This window comes from Thermobia domestica, chromosome 7 (assembly GCF_964235325.1).
Source record: "Thermobia domestica chromosome 7, izTheDome1.hap1.1, whole genome shotgun sequence".
In the NCBI taxonomy this organism is placed as follows: domain Eukaryota; kingdom Metazoa; phylum Arthropoda; class Insecta; order Zygentoma; family Lepismatidae; genus Thermobia; species Thermobia domestica.
The window spans coordinates 33,846,366-33,870,733 of NC_137460.1; the positions used below are offsets into that span (position 1 = coordinate 33,846,366).

Below are 24,368 nucleotides of genomic sequence, written 5' to 3' on the forward strand. Positions count from 1 at the left end.
TACTAAAAGCTTGTGACAAACATCTTGGCATTTCAGCTAAGCGAATAAAACGCTAGCTCTGACGCGACGTTGCCGAGTGCTAAGGGGTGTGGCTATGGCTAAGCAGACAAACTACAGCGTGATCAGGTGACAGAGGATAGACGTAGATGTGTACAAAATAAACGTGGCAATACCGCTGGCCTCGCATTTACTAGCAGCATTTAAAGGGAACTTGGAGCGCCGCCTTCAAATGCCAAGATGTTTGTCACGCCGTTTAGTAAGGACTTGAATATTGTGAACCCCTTTTGCGCAGGAAGCGTAGAATAATTTCGTTAATGACAAGTGTCTAAAATTGCAAGAACAACTTTCATGCAATAGTGGCTTGCATTGTTTCCCATCTCTGCATAGAATATAGTTTCCATGGCTTTTTTTTTTCCCTACTGAACCGTGAATTAAAGGTGTGGCGATAATAGACATAATGAATAAAACCGCCTGTTAATTCGTTTTTTTTTTTAAATTCACATGGATTCGCCTAGTAATTACGGCAATATGATATTAGTAATGATCAAGACACGATATAACGTAGCAGGGTGGAGTTGCCACTCATAGGCTGTGTCGCCGAATATGGAATCAAATATTGACATATTTACTGTAATTTTTTATCCACGTATATCAATTCTACAAGGTGTCCCAAAAGTACGTATATAACCCTGCATTGATCAAGTATAACATTGTAGCTTATAGGCGTATTTGTTTCGGTTTTTCCGAGCTTAAGATATAAGTAAAAAGACATTAAAAACAAATAATAAAGAAACTAAGTCTACCTGATGGATAACAGTAAGAAATTATATAAAAAGTAATGAGTTAACTGTATACCTAAGACGAAAATTTATTTATCATATCATCTGAAAAGGAGCCACATAAAAAATATCCGAATTTCAACTCTGAAGGGTGCGGCTTAATGCAGTGTTGCCAAACCATTGACACATAACGTCACTAAACGAGAGGTGAAATCACTCCAATTTTTGGCGAAAAGACTAAATATTGGATTTATAATACTTAGGTACTTCCAACACAAGTACTTACGTTACACTTTAAAAAAAAGTAACAAGAAATCTAAAAGAAAGACTTTTTCTTAGACTCGAATGTCTGCGTAGCCCTTTTCCCGAATGAAACATGAAATTGAATCACTGCTTGTTGCTCAGTTGCGATTTCGTGACGCAGTAGCGTTGACCCACGGCGGTCACATGTCTGTTAACACTGACTGCTCACAACTGACTGACCGAATGTACATATGTTGTTTACGTGTGTTAGTTCAAGCTGCCACCGTAGTTACAGCGCTGATGTCGCATATAATCCGGAAAGAAAATCAGTCCCGGAACTTTTTGAACAGACAGAGTATATTGCAATGTTTTGTTCGGTAGATTATAAATGATAGGTCCGGGATTTGAACCGTACACCTTTTATTACGAAATATGGTTGTATGTCTTAGCCCAGAGTACCCAGAGTAATTAAACGATATTTCCTTTGCTCATGGCAACCTCCGGATATAGTGTAGTTAAGGATGACCCCTTTTGCTCGTAGGTTGATTAAAGAAGAAGACGGTTTAGGTAGGTCAGCGATCAGCACTAGCATTGATGGCTGTGTTCTCTTGAGGTCCTCTTTTATAGGCATTCTCTTGAAGGGGAGACCCGTAAAAAAAGGTCGCCCGTCTTCGTTGTCCTACCAAAATCTCTTCGTGTTTTCCTGATAGCCTCCTTCCGTCGTAGCTGCTGTTTATGTTTGAACACAATAACACGTGTTCGTGATAGGAGCATGCGTTTATAGGAAACACACACAGTTCTTATGCGTGAGGGCATAGAAGCTTACAATAGTGTTGAAGGAGAGGTTAAAATCTATAACTCCTCTGTGCGTACGCCACTGTTCGGAAGTGATTGACTAAAGAATATCCTGTTGTATAAAGTGCATACTACCTTGATCAAAAAGTTTCCTGAATTCACTCACAAAATTAAAAATACAAGTATGTTCCTGAAAATTGATGTAGCCGTCTTCGAAGTAATCCCTATCGACTGCAACGCACTTATGCCAGCGCGTGATCCAGTTCTCATCACAATTGTGGTACTCGATTTTAGGTATGTCCATCAGAGCTGTCTTTCGATTTTCGTGTTATCTCGATAGTGAAATCTTTCGATTTCGTGCTGCTAAAACGCGTTTCCTGTAATAGTTACTTTAGTCGACCAAACAGGAAAAAGTCGCACGGAGCTAAATCCGATAAATTCGGTGGCTGCGTGTTACACCTGTATAAAACTTGTTTGTGATGGAGACTGCACTATACATTTTAGCCGTATCGTTCACTATTAACGTTAGGCTTACAAGTTAGGCCTAACGAATTACAATTTTTTCCATACATGTAAACTCTTACCAAAGCCAATTAGTACCAAAATGTAAATATGAATGTTTACTTTAATATAATCTATAATTTCAAGTAAAAGATGAAATAAACAAAAACATATTTATAAAATATAGAACCATGAACAAACACTCAATACATCATAGCAAAAACTATATAATTTGAATTTAAACAATCCACATAATACACTATTCTGTTTTCTTCTTTTAAACATCTTTACACTTTTGCTATGCGCAGGTATTTATTACGGCACTTATATCCCAACACTGCGGAATGATATTCGATGTGTTTTTGGTGAGAAACTCGTGGATAATGATAGCATTGTGCGACGCTGCGTTGTCATGGTGCAAAATTCACGATTTGTTTGTCCAGAGATGGTTTTCATTTTTGGGCTAATTGCTTCAAACAAACGCTTCATAACGCCCAGATAATACTCCTTGTTGACTGTCTGACTTTCTGACAGAAATTCATGATGTGCAACACCGATGTAATCCATAAAAACTGTGACCATAACCTGTTTTCGACTGAAAACGACGTGGATTTTTCGGTCTTGGCTCATTGGGTGTTCGGCACTCGTAAACTTATATATATATATATATATATATATATATATATATATATATATATATATATATATATATAAAGAGCATCATTGCCGAAATACTTTTCTAACATTTTCGAGGTCTTTGCACCATTAAATCCGTTTTTAACGCACACACTCGTTGTTGCAAAATTAACTCCATTGCAAAAATCGAAACATGCACCCAAAGAGAGGTACTCAACACTGCGTTACTTTCACAAATGGCAAACTAGAATGTTCAAATTGGGAGGGAATATTGCTGAGAGGTGTGCTGCCGTGTCGTGACAAAACGCTGTAACTTTGGCGGAGCAGTTTTGCGAAAAAGAGCCGTAAAGTTCTGTATCGTGTAAAACCAGTGTAACTAGGCAATAATGGTCAACCAATCAATTTTCACCAAATTTAATCACACAACATGCATTTACGTAACATTACATGTAAAAACGTGTTTCCAAAGTCAAGATACACTGGTTCTACACGATACAGATCACATTTTCGGATGAAAACTTTACGGCTCTTTTTTGCAAAACTGCTCCGCCAAAGTTACAGCGTTTTGTCACGACATGGCAGTATGGCAACCCATAAAAAAAAAAAGTAAAATCAGGTGACGGACAGGTGATTCCGGGAACTTTTTGATCAAGGTAGTATGGGTGTCCTTTTTTTTGTGTGTGTGACTGTACAACATATAAATGAACAGAACACGCATTTTGTAAGCTGCTGGCGCCAGTACATAGAAGCGACAAATGTAACGAGAGTGACTACATGAACTTTGTATTATGTAATTGCATTCATCATATTTATTTAAAGCTCAGCAGGCCAGTTGTCATTGACAGCATTTTCTCGTTCGAGCGGAACGAGAGAATTATATAAACAAGTGAATGCGATAAATCGTTAATGAGTCGCTAATCTTGTTTTTGTTTCTGGTTTGTTCTGTAAACATTATCATTACCAGAAGGAAGATTTAATTTTAGCTTAAAATTTTCTTCATTACATCCGATCCACATTCTCGAATGTTTATGTAACTTGTACCTAGGTATATTTTAAAACGTAAAAAGAACTGGAGTACAAGGGATTGAAAGGATTTTTATTTTTTTTTCTGAAAAAAGAAATGAACTGTTTTGGTTAGGGATGCGCACGAGACGAGTCGAGACAGGATTTTCCTGACAAAATTCGAGTCGAGACACGGCTCTTCCAATAGAAAAATATACATTTTTCGAGTCGAGACATCACTTTTACAGCACATTTTCGAGACGAGACAGTCATAAATCTTGTCTCGTGCGCACCCCTAGTTTTGGTAAAAATGTTTTTTTTTTTTTTTTTTTTTTTTAACTATTAAAATTAATGCTGTCTTCTCACTACGATCTTGTGACCCGCTCATGTGAGCCTGTATAAAAATGAAATGAAATCTTTGAGTTTTACGTCCCACAGTTATGCCGGTTAGGCTAAAGGAGACGGTGATGATGATAAATGAATGAAATGGTGGAATGAAGAAAGTGGGAGGAAACGGGAGAATCCCGAGAAAACCCACGAGCACGGTGTTTGTTCACAACAAAGTCCACACGGCGCGAGCTGGGATCGAACCAGGGACCCCAAGCACCGGACGTGAACGCTCTACCACTGAGCCACCGCACCCCCTTCCCCGGGAAAATTTAAAATCTACTGGTTGCACGAAGTACAAAACTTAGATTATGTTATGGAATTTAATGCGTATCAAGTTCAATTAATACTTCGATATGTCTTTCTATTGGGTTATATTTGGAGTTCTGGCATAATAAAGGGGTAGGTGGATATTTTTGGAAGAAAACAATCTCATTGACATTTTGAAGGCGCATGAAATAAAACCAATTTTGATTAATAGCACAGCACTGTCATATAAAAAAAATCGTGTCCGCTAGTGTCACACTATCCTCCCATCATAACAGTGTTGCCAGTTGATAAAGACATTTTTTATGACAATTTTCGATTTCTTGGTGATTTCGATTCGATATACGTATTTTAAAATTAAGAACGTGAACGTGAAACACAAATTACTGGACAGTTCACTGAGTTCAGCGTTTCGAAAAATTTTGTAGGAACTTCGGAACACAACCTTGTAATAAAGGACAGCCCGGTAAATTATACACAAACCCACCTATAATGCAAGTAGTGTAATGTTCAGTAGACATCAGCAAAGATTGTTCTGTGAAGAGATTTTTTCGACGCATTTATTTTCTTGTCCATCATGCGCATATGGTTAACAGAGACGTCATTCGGAATGTCCTTGCGTGTCCGGCATCATGTAGTTGCTGTGACGGTCGATGAGAGAGAGAGAATTAAGCGAGGTCCTCGTTTTATAAATCTCTGCAGACATTTGAGCGACCAAGCATCGCCAACCCATAATGCACCTCGTTTCTTCGTCGACATTGAATGAAATCGCTTGCGTCATGATCACGCCTGGAGGCTGAGGCAATGAAAACAAAACGTTCCTCTGCAGCTGATGCCAATCGGTTGCGTGAATTCACAGAAGAAAAAAATAAGTAACAGCCCGGTGACAGCCAATGGATTAGGGTCAATCAATTAGAGTGGACAACGTGTCATCAAACCTTCCGAACTGATTCTCATTTCAATACATTGACTTTTGACCTAACGTTCTCCGTGTCAAGTTTATGCATAATGTTTTTCCTCAGCTGTGTGTGTGTGTTAACAGCGTTGTCATATCGTTAGAAGTGACATCTATATAAATTTTCTTGTAACTACGAAACTGTTTAATAGCTATATTGTAATAGCGCGAGATGGATATTTTTTTTTTCCCTTCTGTCCTTCTTTCCCCTTCTGTGTTCGTTACCTCGCCTTGACGTGCCCATGTACAAATACTATGGCGCGTTGTAATTTTTGCGTGACATCACTTCCCATTGTAGAACATTACGTCATGGCAGTTGGAGTTGGTGCCCCTCTTATCATGCTCGCGCGATAACATTAGGAAGGTTTACAAAAGTCAACCTCGAGCTCTCAGTAGTTAGTGAGTGTAAATGATTTTTCAAGCGTGGACTGGTGCACGATACGAAGAAAACAACGATGGCCGCTTTTATACCTGCAACAACTGCAGTACTTTTCGTTACAAATTGTGTTCTTTCCAAGGACTGACCAAGAGAGAAGATGCGGAACTTCAGGCGAGTTTATAGTGTTTTGTTTACATTTGTATAAGCCTAACGTGGCGATAGTCACGTGTTCTTTTTTTTTTAATTTCCTGTATTTACTGTGTGTGTTATTTTGTTGAACTAGTAGCGCGTTGATTTTATTTCAAAGCAAACAAATGAAAGGCGATATTTTACTTATACTTAACTGCCTGGTATAGCCAGTTTGAACTAGTATGTTAATATTTTTTTTTTCTTTCTAAAATAATTTTTAATTGATACTTAGTTGCTTTTTAAAGCGTTCCATTCATTGTAGTAAATAAGAGTTTTATGTCGGTACTAAGTTGCCTCTTTTGTGCAAGGTGTAATAAATAAGCGTTAAGACTGCAAGTGGCATCGGTTGCAAGGTGCTTTCGTGCCGACAGAAAGCAGGTGAAGTCACAGCCCAATATAGAACAGGCTGTTGTGTTGTATGTAGTATATGGAATGGACGGCGTTTATTTTTGTTTACGTCGGGAGTTATTGACCTAGAAACTGTCTAGCAATGAACATGATTTCACTGTCAACACTAAAATCATGTTTATTGTGGTATTGTGGTTTAATTAGCAAAAACAGATGGCATATTTGAAGGTGTGCTTTTTTTTTCGTATTATTGTTAACAAGCATTTATGTAAAATGATAACATATCTAGAGCAATAGAAATACAATCAACAGGACGTATTTAGGGAGGCTTCCGGGTTTAAGACTCCCCGAAATTTTATTTACTAAAAGTAAATGAAATATCTTGTAGAATTTTCGCATTTCCAAGAATAAAGTTAGCGAACCCCTTCCCCGAAACAAAATTGTAAATACGTCACTGGCAATCAATATAAAGAATAATTTAATGTACTGAGATTATATCTTGTAGGTTAAGGGAGACGGATGATTAATCGGAATGCTTGTAAATGAAAGAATCGGTGGAATGATAAGGTGGGAGGAAAGGGAGAACTTGTAGACCAGAAACCCACATGGTCTGGAATCGAACCAAATATAGGTCTACCCCGGAATCAAAGATGAGCATTTTATCACTTAGCCTCCGTAGTCTCATAAGATGCAGCTCATGTTGGAGGCAAGCCCTTTTACCGGACATCGAATCAGGAACCCCACAAAAAGTAAGTACATTCTTAGCTAATTCGAGACGAAAGGGTATTCTACTTGGGCTTATCTGAGACAAGCATCCGTATAGGGAACCCGGCCACAGGTTAACTGGAGGAGGCCTTTTAGGAAACTCTGTTAGGTGCAGGTGTCATGACTTTGGTAAAGGACGCACCCACCACAGAAGCGACATAAAATCTGAATTTAATTTAGCGGTAGTCCGGGAAGGGAGGATAAAAACAAGATGTAGGACCTAGTGAACTTTTTTAGGTTTGAGGGCTACTTTTCATGTCAGAAATCATAGCGTTCTGCTTATGTGTTCAGTACCCCCTAAAGGGAATTATAAAACAATAGCAGTGATGAAAATGAGCGGAGGACGGCAGCCTCTTAGTACAAATTCAAGAAGGAAAGGAATTAGAATCACAGAAAGATCAGGACACAGGATTTTTTTCTTGATTTTGTTCCTTTTAGGACATAAGGACGTTGGTTCTCAGAAAAATGATTCAGGTCATAAAGCAGATCAAGATAGGTTTGGAATATTCTGGAAATTAGATAAATGTACGAAACTTGGAGTGGAAAGGGGCGGTTTTATAATGCAGTCACAAAGTCACGTGCCTTCCCAATTAGTACGAAGAAAACTAAAAAAAAAATATATATTGACATGGATTCCTGTACATGAATCAGGAACAACTGAGGAAGAAGTTTAGTTATTCTAATATGTAATTTACAACACTAATTGATGTCTGAGTAATTTGGCAACAACGTAGAGTCACGATGCTTGATATTACTCTGTTAACATGTTCTGGCTAGCCTCTTTCTAGCGGTCGTCTGTCTCACAGAGCAGCCTTTTAAACGCTTGCCCTTATGTACAATGTAATCACACATGTGGTTTGTGATGGAAAAAGAAACAGTTTTGGTCGGCAGACGGGACCGCTGGAAAACTAATAGGGCGGAGCCTAAGCACTCATCAGAATGAAGTGGGATGCATTTGTTCTTTTCTCGTACATACACACAAACGAATGACCCATATCAAAGACGAAAAGTATCGTAGTAGAATTTCGAATCATTGTTTGCGACGATCATATTCAAATTATTATAAAAGAAATAATAATACCACAGATAAAAGTATAAGGGTATCCGTATCTAACGCTGAAAAATGCTCTTCATTGTGCTCGTACAATCAATTTATCCAGTGATCGAAGTGAGATGGTATGCTATACCGTCTCTGGATTTTCAGATATAAAGGCATATCGCCTCTGGATTTTCAGATATGAAGGCATACCGCCTCTGGATTTTCAGATATGAAGGCATACCGCCTCTGGATTTTCAGATATGAAGGCATACCGTCTCTGGATTTTCAGATATGAAGGCATACCGCCTATGGGTTTTCAGATATGAAGGCATACCGCCTCTGGATTTTCAGATATGAAGGCATACCGCCTATGGGTTTTCAGATATGAAGGCATACCGCCTCTGGATTTTCAGATATGAAGGCATACCGCCTCTGGATTTTCAGATATGAAGGCATACCGCCTATGGGTTTTCAGATATGAAGGCATACCGCCTCTGGATTTTCAGATATGAAGGCATACCACCTCTGGATTTTCAGATATGAAGGCATACCGCCTCTGGATTTTCAGATATGAAGGCATACCGCCTATGGGTTTTCAGATATGAAGGCATACCGCCTCTGGATTTTCAGATATGAAGGCATACCGCCTATGGGTTTTCAGATATGAAGGCATACCGCCTCTGGATTTTCAGATATGAAGGCATACCGCCTCTGGATTTTCAGATATGAAGGCATACCGCCTATGGGTTTTCAGATATGAAGGCATACCGCCTCTGGATTTTCAGATATGAAGGCATACCGCCTCTGGATTTTCAGATATGAAGGCATACCGCCTCTGGATTTTCAGATATGAAGGCATACCGCCTCTGGATTTTCAGATATGAAGGCATACCGCCTCTGGATTTTCAGATATGAAGGCATACCGCCTCTGGATTTTCAGATATGAAGGCATACCGCCTATGGGTTTTCAGATATGAAGGCATACCGCCTATGGGTTTTCAGATATGAAGGCATACCGCCTCTGGATTTTTAGATATGAAGGCATATCGCCTCTGGATTTTCAGTGATCAAGACATATCGTCACTAGAAAGTAGGTACCTTTATGAAACCCATTTTTATACATAATAATTGACGAATAAGTTTGCGCGTAAAAAGATCTTATTTCTTATGTAGAAATAATTTCTAAGTTCACAATACCAACATTTTTGTTCTTTTTCCTATCTTTTGTTTTTAAAATGAGATGTCTTCAATGAAGTTTATCTAGTTTATATTTTGATTGCCATATTGAATTGTTTATAAATGCCGTGCTTTGAGCATGGGCGGATTTATGGGTTGTCTGCTGTGGGAATGACCCTGCGGGAGTTTCGAATACCCCACAATCGAGAGGGGAGTCGGGAGTTTACTTGCAGGAAATACTTAATATCCTCATTCTGTTTTTGAGCATTTTCCTATATAATTCTCTGTAATGCAACATAAGGGGATATTTTTATATATTGTTTTAGAAAGTTGTCCGCGGGCGATGAAACTCTCTGCATGTCCCTCCCCCCTTCTCCGAACTACAGAGAAGCTCTCCTATGTTTTGTAGTCATTACGTAAAATAGAAATGCAATCTTTTAGGCAACATACCCTCACTGTATTTCAACATTTAGGTAGCTGGTATATCGAGACAAAATCGCAATAAAACATACCACCACTTCTTTCTTTCCACTTCGAACACTGTCTTTATTCATTTATAAATTTTATACGATGAATCATATAATACTGGAACAGTGTTTGAGAGGTAAGAGATGGATTAACTAGTGTTATCCATGAGACTCGTGAATTTTATAATTTTGTCTCGTCTCGAATTTGAAAAAAAAAAAAAAAAACTCGTTTTGTGGGTAGTAGTACTGGAAAAGCTTGAAATATAAGTTGCAGGATTTGACTCTAACAAGCAAACGAACACACAGAGAAGTAAATAAATGCACCCTGTTTTTTCTGAAAGGCCCTTTTCCCCTTTCCAAGAAAATATGTGTGAATTCACCAGTGTTTATTGCAATCTTGTTTCAGAAAGAATACCCGTAAAACAAGAACACTTGACGTTTCCTTTCGGCGCAACACGTGTCGTACTTCATATAGCGTGATACATTTTGTAACTCTATATAATGTTTGTCCTCGAGTTACATGGTTATTGAAAGTTTTCAGGGGGAAAAAAATCTGTCGCAAACACACAGCCTGGAGTCTGACACGCGACTTTGCGTTTTGGGTACTGAAAATGTTGTTGTTTACTCCCAGACATTTTATTTTACATATTTTTTTTTCTTTTTAATGCCACATGCATTGGTTTTTGGTCGCCTTTGGGAAGGCCGAATAAATTACTCGAATCCTTCTGAAATTAGCTTCCAGTTTTGTTAAAATATGCCAATTTACTACTAAAACACACTGAGTTGCACTTGGTGAAGTGGCCCTCAACTTCAACGCTTCTTGACCTCATACTAACCTAACCAACTGACCTCGTTAGGTCTAGGACCTTGACTGCACGACTGTTAAAACAGCCATAACCAGAGGCGTCAATTTCCGAGGAAGCAGATTTGAAAAGTTCTTGTTACAGTAAGGTGTTTTGTATTTGGGGCCCAGAGAAGCCCGGAATTTAACCAGAATTCTTTTTTTTTTTTTTTTTTTTTTAATTGTGTTCAATTATCTGCTTCATCTTTGCCTTTTAGCCTATTGGTTTATGTATTTGGGGAATACTCTTCAAGTGGAATTAGTGCTACTTAGAGTTAGACTTACTTTAGTTTTATTTATGAACTTACCCGGGATTTGCAACACAAGTGCCTGCCGTTAGGTGGAGGGGACCGCCTGGATCTACCTGTAATCTGAATACAATTACGCACTAAGATCATGCTATGATTGATAACGGAAATAGTTCTTGTGCCGGAAATAGTTCTTCTTGAAATAGCAGAAGATGTCTGCCAATATTTTTTGCAAAAGCTTTTATATCCTTAATACGACTGACGCACTAAGAGTATTGATTTTGATACACGGGTTCGATTCCCGGTGGGGACACACGGTCGAAAAAGTTTAAATGCTTTTTCAGGCCAGCCCAGTAGCGTAGCCAGGATGTGTGTTTGGGGGGGGGGACAAGTGCTGTTATAGGTACATAGAGAAAAATTACAAACAAAAAAATATGTAAGCATAAAAATATATAAAAAAATTACAAACATCAAAGTACCAAAGTACATTGTCGGACCTCTTTGGGGTGAGCCCGGTCCCTCTGGGCTCCCTTCCCTACGCCACTGGGCCAGCCATCCTGAGTAAGGTTTTCCTCATTCATATCACGTAAATGCCGGGATGGTACTTAACATACAGGCCTCAGGGCGCTTCCTTCCTTCCCTTTCCTCAAATAGTGTAATCGCCGAGGTACGTCATCCCTCATACATGACAGGCTAACATGGCTATACATGCCCAAAAACCTAGAAATCTAGGTCCTAAATCCCAAATCTCTTGATTTTGGTATAATTTAAAAATATATATCTAACAAATTTAATTATTATTTTTTAAATGCGTTTTTTCAGGAGCAAAGAATATGTCACCCTTGATTATAAATGTGAATAGGATGAAAAATGAGAGAAAGTCATTATAACTGCTATCCCGATTACCACAAGCACAAAATTTGCGTTCCGTTGACGCAAACCATTACGAAATGTGCTCGTTAGTTTCAAGGGCTCGTGTGAATAACAAGAATTTTTCTGTGTATTGTTCGTTAGTGTATGCAAAAATTTTCTTTTATAATGTAAGAGCCATTGATTATACATGTTCTTAACTAATACTTGAAATTGAGTTTATTTTGTTTCATTTTATTTTATTTTCTCGCTGTTTATTTTCTTTTCTGTTTTTATTTTTTAGGGAAGTTTACGCGGTGTGGTATGGGAGGGTTGGAGCTACAAACTATATTCCATCTGATAAAGTGCAGCAGCTTTTCAATGACATGGAATTATACCCTTCAAAATCCCAAGGTAGGAGACAATCTTCCTTAATTACAATAGGCCTTACGCAGAGTCGTTTTGGTGTATGATTAGCGCCATACTAAGGGCTTGATTACTGCATGATTCAATGGTTAGTCAAGTCGTTAGTATCACGCTAATCGCATGTAATAACGACTCTGAATAAGGCCCAATATTTTAAAAGTAGCCCCGGTAGTCCATTGTATGAAGCATGTATGGGGGAAGGGAGGTGTGATCACCACATTAACTTCCAGTATTGTATTTATTTTTTTCTTTCTGACTGAAAGTGTAGTAGAATTTTACTTGTTAAAATTTTCAATTCCTTTTACACATTTGATATACAGGGTATATCAAAAGTCCGAGGCCACAGGTCAGCTCCGTTGTGAATAAAGATACGACGAAGTGCAAAAAGAGGATAATTGTTAGAAATATGTGATTTTTCAATCTCAAATGGTGCACTCCGTTATGAATAAAGATACGACGAAGTGCAAAAAGAGGATAATTGTTAGAAATATGTGATTTTTCAATCTCAAATGGTGCACTCCGTTATGAATAAAGATACGACGAAGTGCAAAAAGAGGATAATTGTTAGAAATATGTGATTTTTCCATCTCAAATGGTGCACTCCGTTATGAATAAAGATACGACGAAGTGCAAAAAGAGGATAATTGTTAGAAATATGTGATTTTTCAATCTCAAATGGTGCACTTTTTCAATCACACTAATTGTTTGGGCTCAACGTTGGCAGGACGACATATGTTAAATGGAAAAGCAACGTTACCAGTTCAGCAATTTGTTTCCTTGAATCCTCATCATACCAATAATATGACATTGTTAGAGAATGGATTCGCAGTGTTTCAGATTGCTTCGCATGACAATGTCCATGTTTTTGCCACGTGTTATTTCTTCGTGCCTTTACGTTCTGCTCGAACAGTTCCGCTGAACTGGCAATAGTAGCGTATCCATTTAACGTGGGACGCTATATCAATGTGGAGCCAAAACGGTTTTTGCGATTGGAAAAATTCCGCCATTTTAGATTGAAGACCAGCTATTTCCAGCAGCTTTTTTGTGTTTTAGTTTTTTTTTTTCTTTTTTCGTATCTTTATTTATAACTGAGCCGGCCTACGATCTAAAACTTTTGATGGACCACTTTGAATTCATCTCGCAGAAAATTCTAATACCTCAGATGGGCATGCTAATAAACTACTTTGCCCTCTATTTTTAATCTTTCTTTCAAGGTCAAGCAGGGGTAAAATTAAGGGGGAACGCGGGGGTATGTCATACCCCCATCTCCAGAAAATGTATGTGGCGTACCTGCACTTTCTAAAAAAAAAAAAATACAATGTGCAAAGATATACATGTGAGACGGCGTGAAGTCATGCGTCCCTCTAGCTTTTCAAATTTAATTTTATCCCTGAGGTCAAGTATTAAAAAACGCTGAAACACATATTTAGTTACGTTAAATGCAAACCTTAAAATTAGTCAAGGATGGGGTCCATTGGTCATCTCCAAGAATGCATTAATGCAGCCATAGATCGTGTTAAGTTTCGTCCTGACATAACCACTGCCTATAGAGAACAACGTAACTGATGTAGTGTGATGTGTGATACAATGTTCTGTTACGTTACGTGAATCTACAGAATTTAAAGATATAGATCATCAGTCTTCACGGTAACTCATAAAATACCATGTTATCCATTTTGCGGAGCTTTTTCGCAGTTCAGTGGATGTCTTTCTGTATAGAGTTGACTAGTTTTAACTATATTTTTATTCATCAGGTACTAAAAAATCTGTGTCGGTTTGTGAATCGACATATCTACCGTGGATCTAGTTTATTGCCTGATTTAAGAATTGCCGATTGTAATAATAAGGATCTCTGTTGCTCCACAGAACACTTCTCTGCTGATAACATTTGATAAACGCAAGTGTTTCTTCTTGCGACTATTCCATGGCTAGATATCGAAACGACTGTGTGTATGGGTTGATGTTACTCGTGTGTGTGTGTATGGTGCGGAAAGCTTCCAGACTAGCACACGCCGTCAAACGTAAACATTTCTTTGATGTGACAGGGAAAGACCGACGCCACTCATTAAACATCCGCACAGAATATCGTAACATGATTTGTTATGTGTGTCGTACCATTAAATTGGCCGCACAGGTATTATCAGTGACATGTGCTGTGCGATGATTTGTTAGGACTATCCCAACTGAACGGCTGACATTCTGCACCGTACGTTGGTGGAATTGGAATACACTTTGGACGAGCAACGAATAGTGCACATACAACATAACTAAAATTCAGATCTTGTAGACCCATAGACATCAAGTTACCAAATTTGATGATACTGCTACTCGCAAGAACACAACGCAACTTGGACGATCTTATCTCTGTTGGAAGCATAGAATCTTAAGGCATACTCCTGCGTATGCTCAACTTCATCAATGTTGCCAGCCTCACGTAAAAATGTCGGCTTCTTTTTGACATGTGCCTCGTATATAAAGAGAATACGCATATATCATTCACTGTTGCTATAAACAAAGTTCGGTAATTCCACCTCGAAAGGATAACGAAATGGGGGCGAATTCAATTTGACGGGCAGAGTGGGAAGCTTTTTACGAAACTGAATTGAGATGCGACTTTGAAGTCGGAAAGCTCAGAACTTCATTGAATTTTATCTAGCGTCAACGAGTTTTCCAAATCAGAAATCAAAGAGTTGAATATGTTTCAAGAGTCAACGAGATTCCCAAATCATAAATTACCAAGTGTCAATGAAATTTCCATATCACAAACCAAAGATGTGTATGTTTCATGCGTCTACGAAATTTCCAAATTACAAAGTAGAGGGTTGTATATGTTTCAAGCGTCAACGGATATTTGTAAATTAGAGAAGAAGAGAGTTCTATACGTTTTTAGATCGATGAAGAATAGGCATTTTAGCGTACTAATTCATTCAGCACTAAAAGCACGCCTCTCTTGTGTAGCAGAATGAGTCTAAGAATCCTTAACTCTTGTGAAACGATTGGAGCAGATGAGTAACTGCGTTCCAGTTGGAGAAGAATTCTCTTGAATGTCATTTATAAAAGATTGAACTCGTCGTAAAATATGATTGATGTCTTCACTTGAAGGCGGCGTTTTTCCTATTAAAAGGTCTTCATTGCTGAAAGATTGTATCGTGCTTCTGGTGAATGGCTTAGTGGTTGTCCGCTCATATAAAATGACAGAGCAGACGGCTATTAATTCGTTGGTAGCATTCCGGGAAGTATTCTGTGCAGCCGACATACGAATTAAACGTGAAAACGATACTTATTCAACTCTCTTTGTGTGGTGTGTGTGTCACCGCGTTGGCAAATGGCCATCTGGGGGGAGAAAGGATAAAGTCATGATAACAGACAATAGCGGTTCGTTTCAACAGCTCGTATTAAATCAGTTCTTGTTACGCTTTCAGCGTTGACTTAAGTAGATAATGTGTTTCCAAGAAAGCTCTAAATTTCACAGTTTATGCTAGGCATCGAATCTCAAAAGGACAATAGCCATTCTCCTGCGCATGCATTTGGTGTAGGCCTAGGTGTTGAGTTCGATTCCCAGTGGGAGAGCGGCAAATGTGCTACAGTAGTTCATATTCCACCCTGAACTATATAGCCTTGCTGCTATATAGCCTATAATTGATTCATCCTATATAGCCTTGCTGCTGGGAAAGGACGTTAAGGTTGGTGTAAAGGGACAAGTTTTGCCGATAGATGTCACTACATTCTTCGTATCTCTCTTGTGTATTTTTTACCTTTCACGAAAACTCACGATTTCTCTTACAAATTTCAACCTAGAAACTTCAAATGTTTAGAGAAGGAACTTCATAACTTATCGAAGGCAACAATCCGTGCTGATTTTTTATTTAGAATTTTCTTCGTTGTTGAAATGGCTTGATTGTTGAAATGGATATCCAAACGTTTAACAACATAACTGTTTTAAGAATGAAGAAAATTCTAAATAAAAAAATCGGCACGGATTGTTGCCTTCGATAAGTTATGAAGTTCCTTTTCTATAAATTTGGAGTCTCTACGTTGAAATCTGTAAGAGAAATCGTGAATTTTCGTGAAAGGTAAAAAAAAATACAAGAGAAAGATATGAAGACTGTAGTGACATCTATCGGCAAAACTTGTCCCTTTAAACCATCCTTAACACAAACCAATGACTCAATAGTAAGCAGGGGCACCCCCACTGGGTCCGGATCCTTCGAAACTTTCAAACTCAATATACATTTGTACAGGCCTCTAGCCCCCAAAGTATTCATTTCTGCCCCCCCCCCCCCTTAATAAATCAGGCTGGCTACGGTCCTGCATTTGTACACTTTTTCAATAAAACTATACTTATTTAGCAGAGAGATGACGGATGTAGCATGAAAATTTTATCTTACTTCATCCGTACTCTCTCTTACAAAAACAAGTCTGGTTCTTTCATATTTTTTTTTCTGAAAATATAGATGGAAGTATTTTATAATTACTGGGTGAACAATAATACCCGTTTAATACTGCATAGGGTAGTGGTTTGTAGTATTTGACCCTCCAAAGCTTGGACTCCTCGCAACAAACGTTTCTGGGTGCGTACCTGATTGTAGGGGTATGTGATTGCAACGTCTGAGGTGAACAGGACACGTTACTCACATAGCAAAAATTCGCAGTGTAAGGTTCTAAAGCCTGTGACAAACATCTTGGCATTTCAGCTAAACGAATAAAACGCAAGCTCTGGCACGACGTTGCCAAGTCGTAAAGGGGTGTGACTATGGCTAAGCAGACAAACTACAGCGCGATCAGGTGGCAGGGGATAGACGTGTATGTGTACAAAATCAACGTGGCAATACCACTGGCCTCTTACTGGCTAGCAGCATTTAAAGGGAACTTGGAGCGCCGCCTTCAAATGCCAAGATGTTTGTCACTCCGTTTTAGTTGGAAGCCTATAAAAGAAAAGGCCGTTGGGTAGACCTACAATGAGGTAGGAAGAAAGAAAATATCTTAGCGAAATGGGTAATGAACGAGAATCATAACTGGATTGCTGTCACTTAAGATAGTAGCTATTGATTTTTGCGTCGATAAATCTTTGGTTATCTTTTTTTTAAAAAAGAAATAATCGGTTACACTGTAACTTTTTTTTTTTTTTTTTTTTGGTTCGGGATAGTACACTTTAGAAAACGTATATATAAACTGTCAACTTAATTAGCAATGGATACATACAGAAAATACGCCGGACAACCCAGCTTTTAAAGATCCTGTCCCATGTCCGGCTTAGTAGTCGAGCCGGACCCCCATTGGTCCTGCGTTTCAGTTGTTTCATTGTAAATATTTAACTTTCCATTATTCTGATCAGTGGTCGAAGTGAGATGGTATGCGGTGGTATGCCACACCACCTCTGGTTTTTCAACATCTTTAAGAAATCTGTTTTTATACACAGTAATGGACGAACAGCTTTGCAAGTAAAAAGATGTTATTTCTTATGTAGAAATAATTTCTAAGTTGACAACACCTACATTTCTGTTACTTTTCTACCCTTTTAAATGAGGTATCTGCAAAGAAGTTAATCTAGTTTATATTTTGATGTGCCATATAAACTAGAACTGTTTCTTGTGTGTGGATGTCTTCTTGCCTTAATTCATATAAAAGTTGTGTTTTGAGCATGTGCGGATTTAGGGGTCGTCTGCTGTGCGGGGCGGATCTTCCAGGGGTTTCGAATACCCCTCACTCGAGTGGGGTCCGTGAGTTTTTCTGCAGGAAACTGTTTATATAAAAACTCGGTTTTTTTAACACTTTCGTATATAATTCTCTAGAGTACACCATAAGGGGATATTTCTTTTAACTTTTTTTTTTTTTTTTTTCAGAAAGTTGTTGGCGGGGGATCAAAGTCTCTCCATACCCCTCCCTCCGTTACTACAGATAACATCTTCAATGGTTTTGAGTCATTATGTAAATATAATGCAATATTTTAGGCAACATACCCTCACTGTATTTCAACATTTAGATAGCTGGTATGTCGAGTCAAAATCGTAAAAAAAAAAACAAAAAAAAAACAAAAAAAAAACAAAAACAAAAAAAAACGCCTCTGCTTTTTTTCCGCTTCGAACACCGATTCTGATGGCTCGATGGTCCCGTCTCAGACATTTCAGAATTTGCAAATTATTATCAGTACGTTACATTAGTACAGTTTCGAAAATTTAAAGAAAATCAATCCATATATTCTTTTCATTAATGCTTATTGCGAACTGATAAAGCTGCTTGGACAAAAGAACGCAGCCGACTTAATATCTCCATTGTTAAGTCCGAACTTGAAGTTTGTTTCAACTTTGAATATAAAAGTGAGAGTGGGACGTGCAGTGACATATTTAAAGAATTCTTGCAAAACAAACGTCTATTGAAAGCCGCTCGAGTACCAGGGAAATATCAATGAGGTAAGAATTTTAACATGTAAATGTAGCTTTCCCAGCTTGCTTTAGCCAAAAATGCCGAAACGCAGTTAATGAATTGAATTGTCATACGTGGGGAAAAGGTTTACAAAATCATAAAGTCCGTCTTTTTAAGTCAATGTGTCCGGCTTTTTAATCATTGCCTTCTGGTCACCCTACGCAGAGATCCTTGACAGATTTGATGGAATGATCATGAAATGAAAACGTAGAAGTAAATGGGCGAAAACTCACGGACACGATGTAGCTCACTCACCATAAACTTTCATAGCCTAGGATCAATTTAGGAAGCCTTTTGAATCAGGGATCAGCGTTATGAACTACCGTGACAGAGCTTTTCGAAAGTAAATTATGGTTGTGGTACTGCCTTGCACAATTAAAATGATCACAGTGGATCGTGGGTCACGTTTTCATTCCTACACAATTCCTATTGCTGACCACTTAATTTTTAATCCATAAATAATTGTTTTGGTTTTAAGAGTGATCTGCGAAAAGTGGTAACGTGTATTATTTCCTTGAAGCCTCATTTTCTCTCCTCTCTGTTCTGAAAATTGTGCAACTACGACGGCGAATTGAAGAATCTGAAATAATGATGCAGTGACTCATAGTTGTGCGTCAAGAAAATGTGAAAAGGAGAAAATACGAAACGGAACCTCGAGAGAGAGAGAGAGAGAGAGAGAGAGAAAAAAATCAGTAGCCACCAAAACAAGATAAATGAATACGAGTAGCAGACAAAAAGTTTCCGTAATTTTGTTGTAGCTCTTTATTACAACAGTACAGGGGCGTATCCAGGGGGGACGATCGGGGCAATTGCCCCCCAGAAGAGGAAACTTCCTTATTTTATATATAAATGAACCCACCCATAAAAAGTTTAGAGATCTTAAAAGTAGCTCTAAGTAGCAGTATTACTACAGACCCCCCAGAAGTCCGTCCTGGATCCGCCCCTGCTACAATATAAGTACACATTTACTTAATCGAGCTCCTTCATGGGTAAGCGGTTAGCATACGCGCCTTTGGCGTGGGAGACTCGGGTTCGATTCACCGCGGGAACCCATGTGGTTCGGATTCCACGTTAATCAGTAGGTCCCGTCTCATATAGCCTCGCTGCTAAAAGGGACGTTAAACCCAAAATCAACTCAACTCAGCATTTACTTAATCGCCCTCAAAGTTGGCATCTTCGGAATACGATTGGTGGAAACACCAACGTAAGGCCTCTTTTGGTATCTTTCGGAGTTCAACCGTCGTGTTTTGACCTCTTCTACGTTGGTGAAACGGAAAAGGCCCATTGTTAGTTTTGGGAAGAGCCAAACATCCGATGGTGCTAAAACTGTTTTTAAGGCTATCAGACTCTCTAAATGAGATTTTTTCCAATTTGCACATTAACTTAACGTTTACGCGTAGCTCGATCTGTGAAATTGCGGTATCTGATTACCACAAACTCCTCCGTTCAGCTACACAACACGAACACTACGTGTTAAGACATGTTCACACTTGTTAAATGGAAAATTACACTGTATTGCCCAAGATTCATTGCGATTGTGTCACAAATACCAGAATTACAACATTCCGGGAACGTTTTGACAGCCCCTCGTAGATAAAATATACATTTTTTTCTAACATCGAATTTTATTGCGCTGATTTTCGAACATGATGGATATATGTAATAGTGCAATTAAAATTCGAAGTTATTCGGATAACGAATAATTATTCGCGCAGTTGTTCGAATAACGAAAATGAATATTCGGATATTCGAATAACCGCTGAATATATATATAATTTATATATAATATATATATAAATTTCAGTAATTTCCAGTATCAGTATATATATGTATACATATTATTTTCGATATACAAAAAATAGTTGCCCCCCGAAAATATATCTCCTCTTCCGCTTCTCTCCACCCCACGCAGAAATTAAGGCTGGCGTTGCTACGGATGGAAACTAGTAGAAGCTTACTGCACGAAATGTTTTTTTTTTTCCATTCGTTCTTTGAGAACTGCAGAATTAGTCATTCAGTTTCATGCCCTCCGCGACAAGTACAACTCTGATAAGTTTTTCATTTACATTTTACAGCTCTATATGTAGACGCTTCGTTTCGTTACGTGCACAGAATTCATTCCACGCGTCGTTTAAGTTGAGCATTTTATATTGATCGAAAGTTCTTGAAGTGTTCAAATCGGGTTAGTGTGCCTACATTATCTTTTGATCGATCGTGACTACTCGATTGATATGGGAAATCTTAACTCGTAATCTTCTGTTAGTTATTACTTTCATTATAGGCGAAGTAGGCTAATTGATAGTGTTTCTTATTACTGTTTCGTTAAAAGAAACGCTATGATTTGCTATTATTGATGTCTCTGTGTCCTTTACCAATTTTAAAAATTAAGCATAGGATTTACATTTTCGGTGATAATGTTATTTTGATTTCAGCACAGGATGTTTCAAAATAAGTAATCGCATTTCAGATGTTCGTTTGAAGTTCACACAAATGGATGAATATGCCCACGTTAAAGAAATTGTTTTAAAGCTATATTATATTAGGAGTAGTATCATTCAGCCTCTTTGCATGAACGAGTTTTAAAAATTGTCTGTCCACCTCTAGGACCAGTACGTACGAAAAAAGAGTTCATTCTCTAGTACTAGGGTAGTTACGGGACATTTCGACACGCTACGGGAAAGCTGGTAATAATATGAACTGAAAATTGTAGTTTAACGAAAACAAAAGGGCAAAATGTATACATGAATCCTTCCACGATCTGTAAATCACAAAATGAGTTCATAATATTCATGAGCAGACAACTTGTGTATATAAACACGTATTAGTGCAATTGAAACCAGTTGGAAAAATGTGGGGGTGAATTGGGCACTAAGGAGGGGAGATTTCGACAGTGGGAAATGCTTCACTGATGTTCAAGATAGAACTGTCACACGCCACAGAATACGCTCTTAATCACAAGAGCCATACGTGAAATGTACTTCAGACCCATTTTGTACACATCGCTCATGGAACCACTTATTATACTTCCCCATACAACATACCCACAACTGGCTATCCATGTCGTCAAAGAGAAAGCCATTGCAGCATGTGCCACAATAGTTGCTGGGATCCGTTACTGCACTGGAGGTAGAAGATTGAGAGTTTGTGTTGCTGACACGACCATTGCTCAGCTTCTTTCGAACAATTTCCATCTTTGACAACCTTAGTGCCGTTATGTATTCTGTCGGCCCTCGTAGCCGAGCGAGCTAGCGCAACATGCTAGTAACGAAAATCGTTATGTATTCTTTGGATATTTCAATGTGGGATTCCTGTTATACACAGGATAAAATGGGCTTCAATCCTACTTTCTTTACACTGGATGAAGCGGCAAACTATGGTTTAGCCACTCCCTTGATCATATTCTGGATTCGCGGCTGTATATATATATATATATATATATATATATATATATATATATATATATATATATATATATATATATATATATATATATATATATGAAACTAAAAACAAATATTAAACTTACATGTTCCAAAATTTGTTAAGGTTTCAGCAGATTGCGCTCTTTGCAACTCTTTTTCATTACCATATGCATCGAATTTTACCATCTGCGGGGGCGAATAAAGAGCGTTGAAAACAAAATGGGTGTTCAAATGTTATTAATATTATGTTAGCCCCTGTTTAGCTGAATTGTTCACGTGCGCGACCTTGGTGTAGCTACATGATCCCTGATTCTGTTTTCAGTAGAACTAAAATTTTCCGGTATTGACCCAGCGTCATGAGGCAATTGAGGAGTTGCCTAAATTGAGAGATAGCGAACTCCAATTCAAAAAGCCAAAAATAATGGCACCTGGGAACGATTATGCCCTTGCCATTCATCACCGAGTTGAACGTGAGCCGTCTGGCTGGCCATAGTATTTCTTTAAAAGTAAGAGTTCTTTTTAAAACTAAGAGAATATGTTTGACTTTTCGACAAGTCTGCTTCTAATACAAGAAAGAAGTGTTGTATAAGATTCAAATGTTTGATTCTTTATTCAAACAAAATCTGTGAGTATTCGTTGGGGGTATGAGATCCGGTATATAAATTCCTAATTGAAATAATTAGAAAAATGTGTTTCAGTCTTTTCAGAAATTCGACTCCTAAAGGGGACAGTTTCTAATATGTCGCTCCCCACCATTGAGTATTGTTCTATGTGGTCTATGGCCTGCTGTACTCATCTAAAAGAAATAAATTCTGTAATTAATTTCTTTTTAGCCATTGTATCCTACCGAGTACGGTACTTCACCTCCGAACATTTCCAAAAGATGACGTTTTAAAATCTCTCAACATCAAACGTCCTCTAGTGAGAAACAAAATTTCTGACCTAATATTTTTGCATAAAATTGTAAATGGCCATATATCATGTGAACAGTTATTAAGCCAGATCAATTTTCGCATACTCGCAAAAACAACACGGTCTAATGATCTCTTTTATTGTACACTCGAGCTGCAACAGGCCCGTAGCCAGCCCAGAAATTTAGGGGGGGGGCGGTCGAAGTTTGGGGGGGCCGATCCAACCACATGATAGTTCATCACCATATTATAGTTCACTTTTTAAGCCTACCGTGAAAAGTTTAGGAAGGGCAAGTAAAAATTTAGGGGAAGCGACCCCCTAGATCCCCCCTGGATACGGGCCTGAGCTGCAAGGGTAAGTATTGTCCAAAAGTGCTTTTTAAACCGAATTATTAGTACGTATAATAGTTACCAGAAGCTGTAGACGTTTTTCTAATAAGTATCCTTTCAGATCCTCTATAACTAAGCTATCTTTGTAATGTTGCTATTGTACTGTACCATCTTGAGCTCAGGGGCGGATCCAGAGGGGGCGATCGGGGCGATTGCCCCTCCCCCAGAAGAGGAAAATAGCTCTTAAGTAGCAGTATTACTACCGACCGCTCCCCCCCAGAAGTCCGTTCTGGATCCGCCCCTGCTTGAGCTCAAATTGTTATTCTACTGTTATGTTACATAAATGTTAAAATGTTTCATGTAAAATGGCCTAGTGCTGTATCTGAAACCTATTATAAATAAATAAATAAATATTAAAATGTTTGACTCTTTATTCAGAAAATGTCTAATGTAAGGAGTAGTTTGAGTTAGAGGTATGAAATTCGATATATGAACTCATAATTAAAAATAGATGAACATGTGTTACAGCGATTTCGAAAATTCTGCTTCCAAAAAGAAAAAGAGGGGGATATTATTATTATTATTATTATTATTATTATTATTATTATTATTATTATTATTATTATTATTATTTTGAATATTCAAAATTCCGGTTTTACGAGGCCTGTCTAAAAAGTATCCGACCTTAATTTTTTCCACGCAAAGTAGTGATTCTCAGGCGGCGCCACCGTGCACGGTGAAAGGAGGAACCTTAATGCGCATGCTTGAATTTTTTCACCGCGTTCGCGTGTGCCAGTCGTGAGCTGGTGGTCGCGAAGTGAGGTGCTGTTGGTAGTGTTCGTCGGATTTAGTGTTTCTCGCAAGATGACTGAACGAATTGAGCAAAGATACTGCATCAAATTCTGTCAAAAGCTGGGTGATTCTCAAAGCCAAACAATTCGTAACATTCAGCAGGTGTTTGGAGAAGATGCGATGGGTGTAACACAAATT

General features: G+C 38.2%; 1 protein-coding gene across 10 annotated transcripts in view; it reads left to right on the top strand.

The window, feature by feature from the left end:
- The window catches only part of raw (NDT-like domain-containing protein raw), a 482,020-nt gene that overhangs the window by 383,906 nt on the left and 73,746 nt on the right, over nt 1-24,368 (top strand). For 8 of the 10 annotated variants that reach the window (XM_081764465.1, XM_081764468.1, XM_081764463.1 and 5 more), the window contains one exon: nt 12,171-12,280. The exons of 1 other annotated variant lie outside the window; for it this stretch is intronic. In XM_081764465.1, coding sequence (XP_081620591.1) covers nt 12,171-12,280 — 110 coding nt within the window. Of the gene's footprint in view, nt 1-5,481; nt 6,116-12,170; nt 12,281-24,368 lie in introns of those variants that run through there. One more of the 10 variants, XM_081764466.1, reaches the window with a different exon arrangement.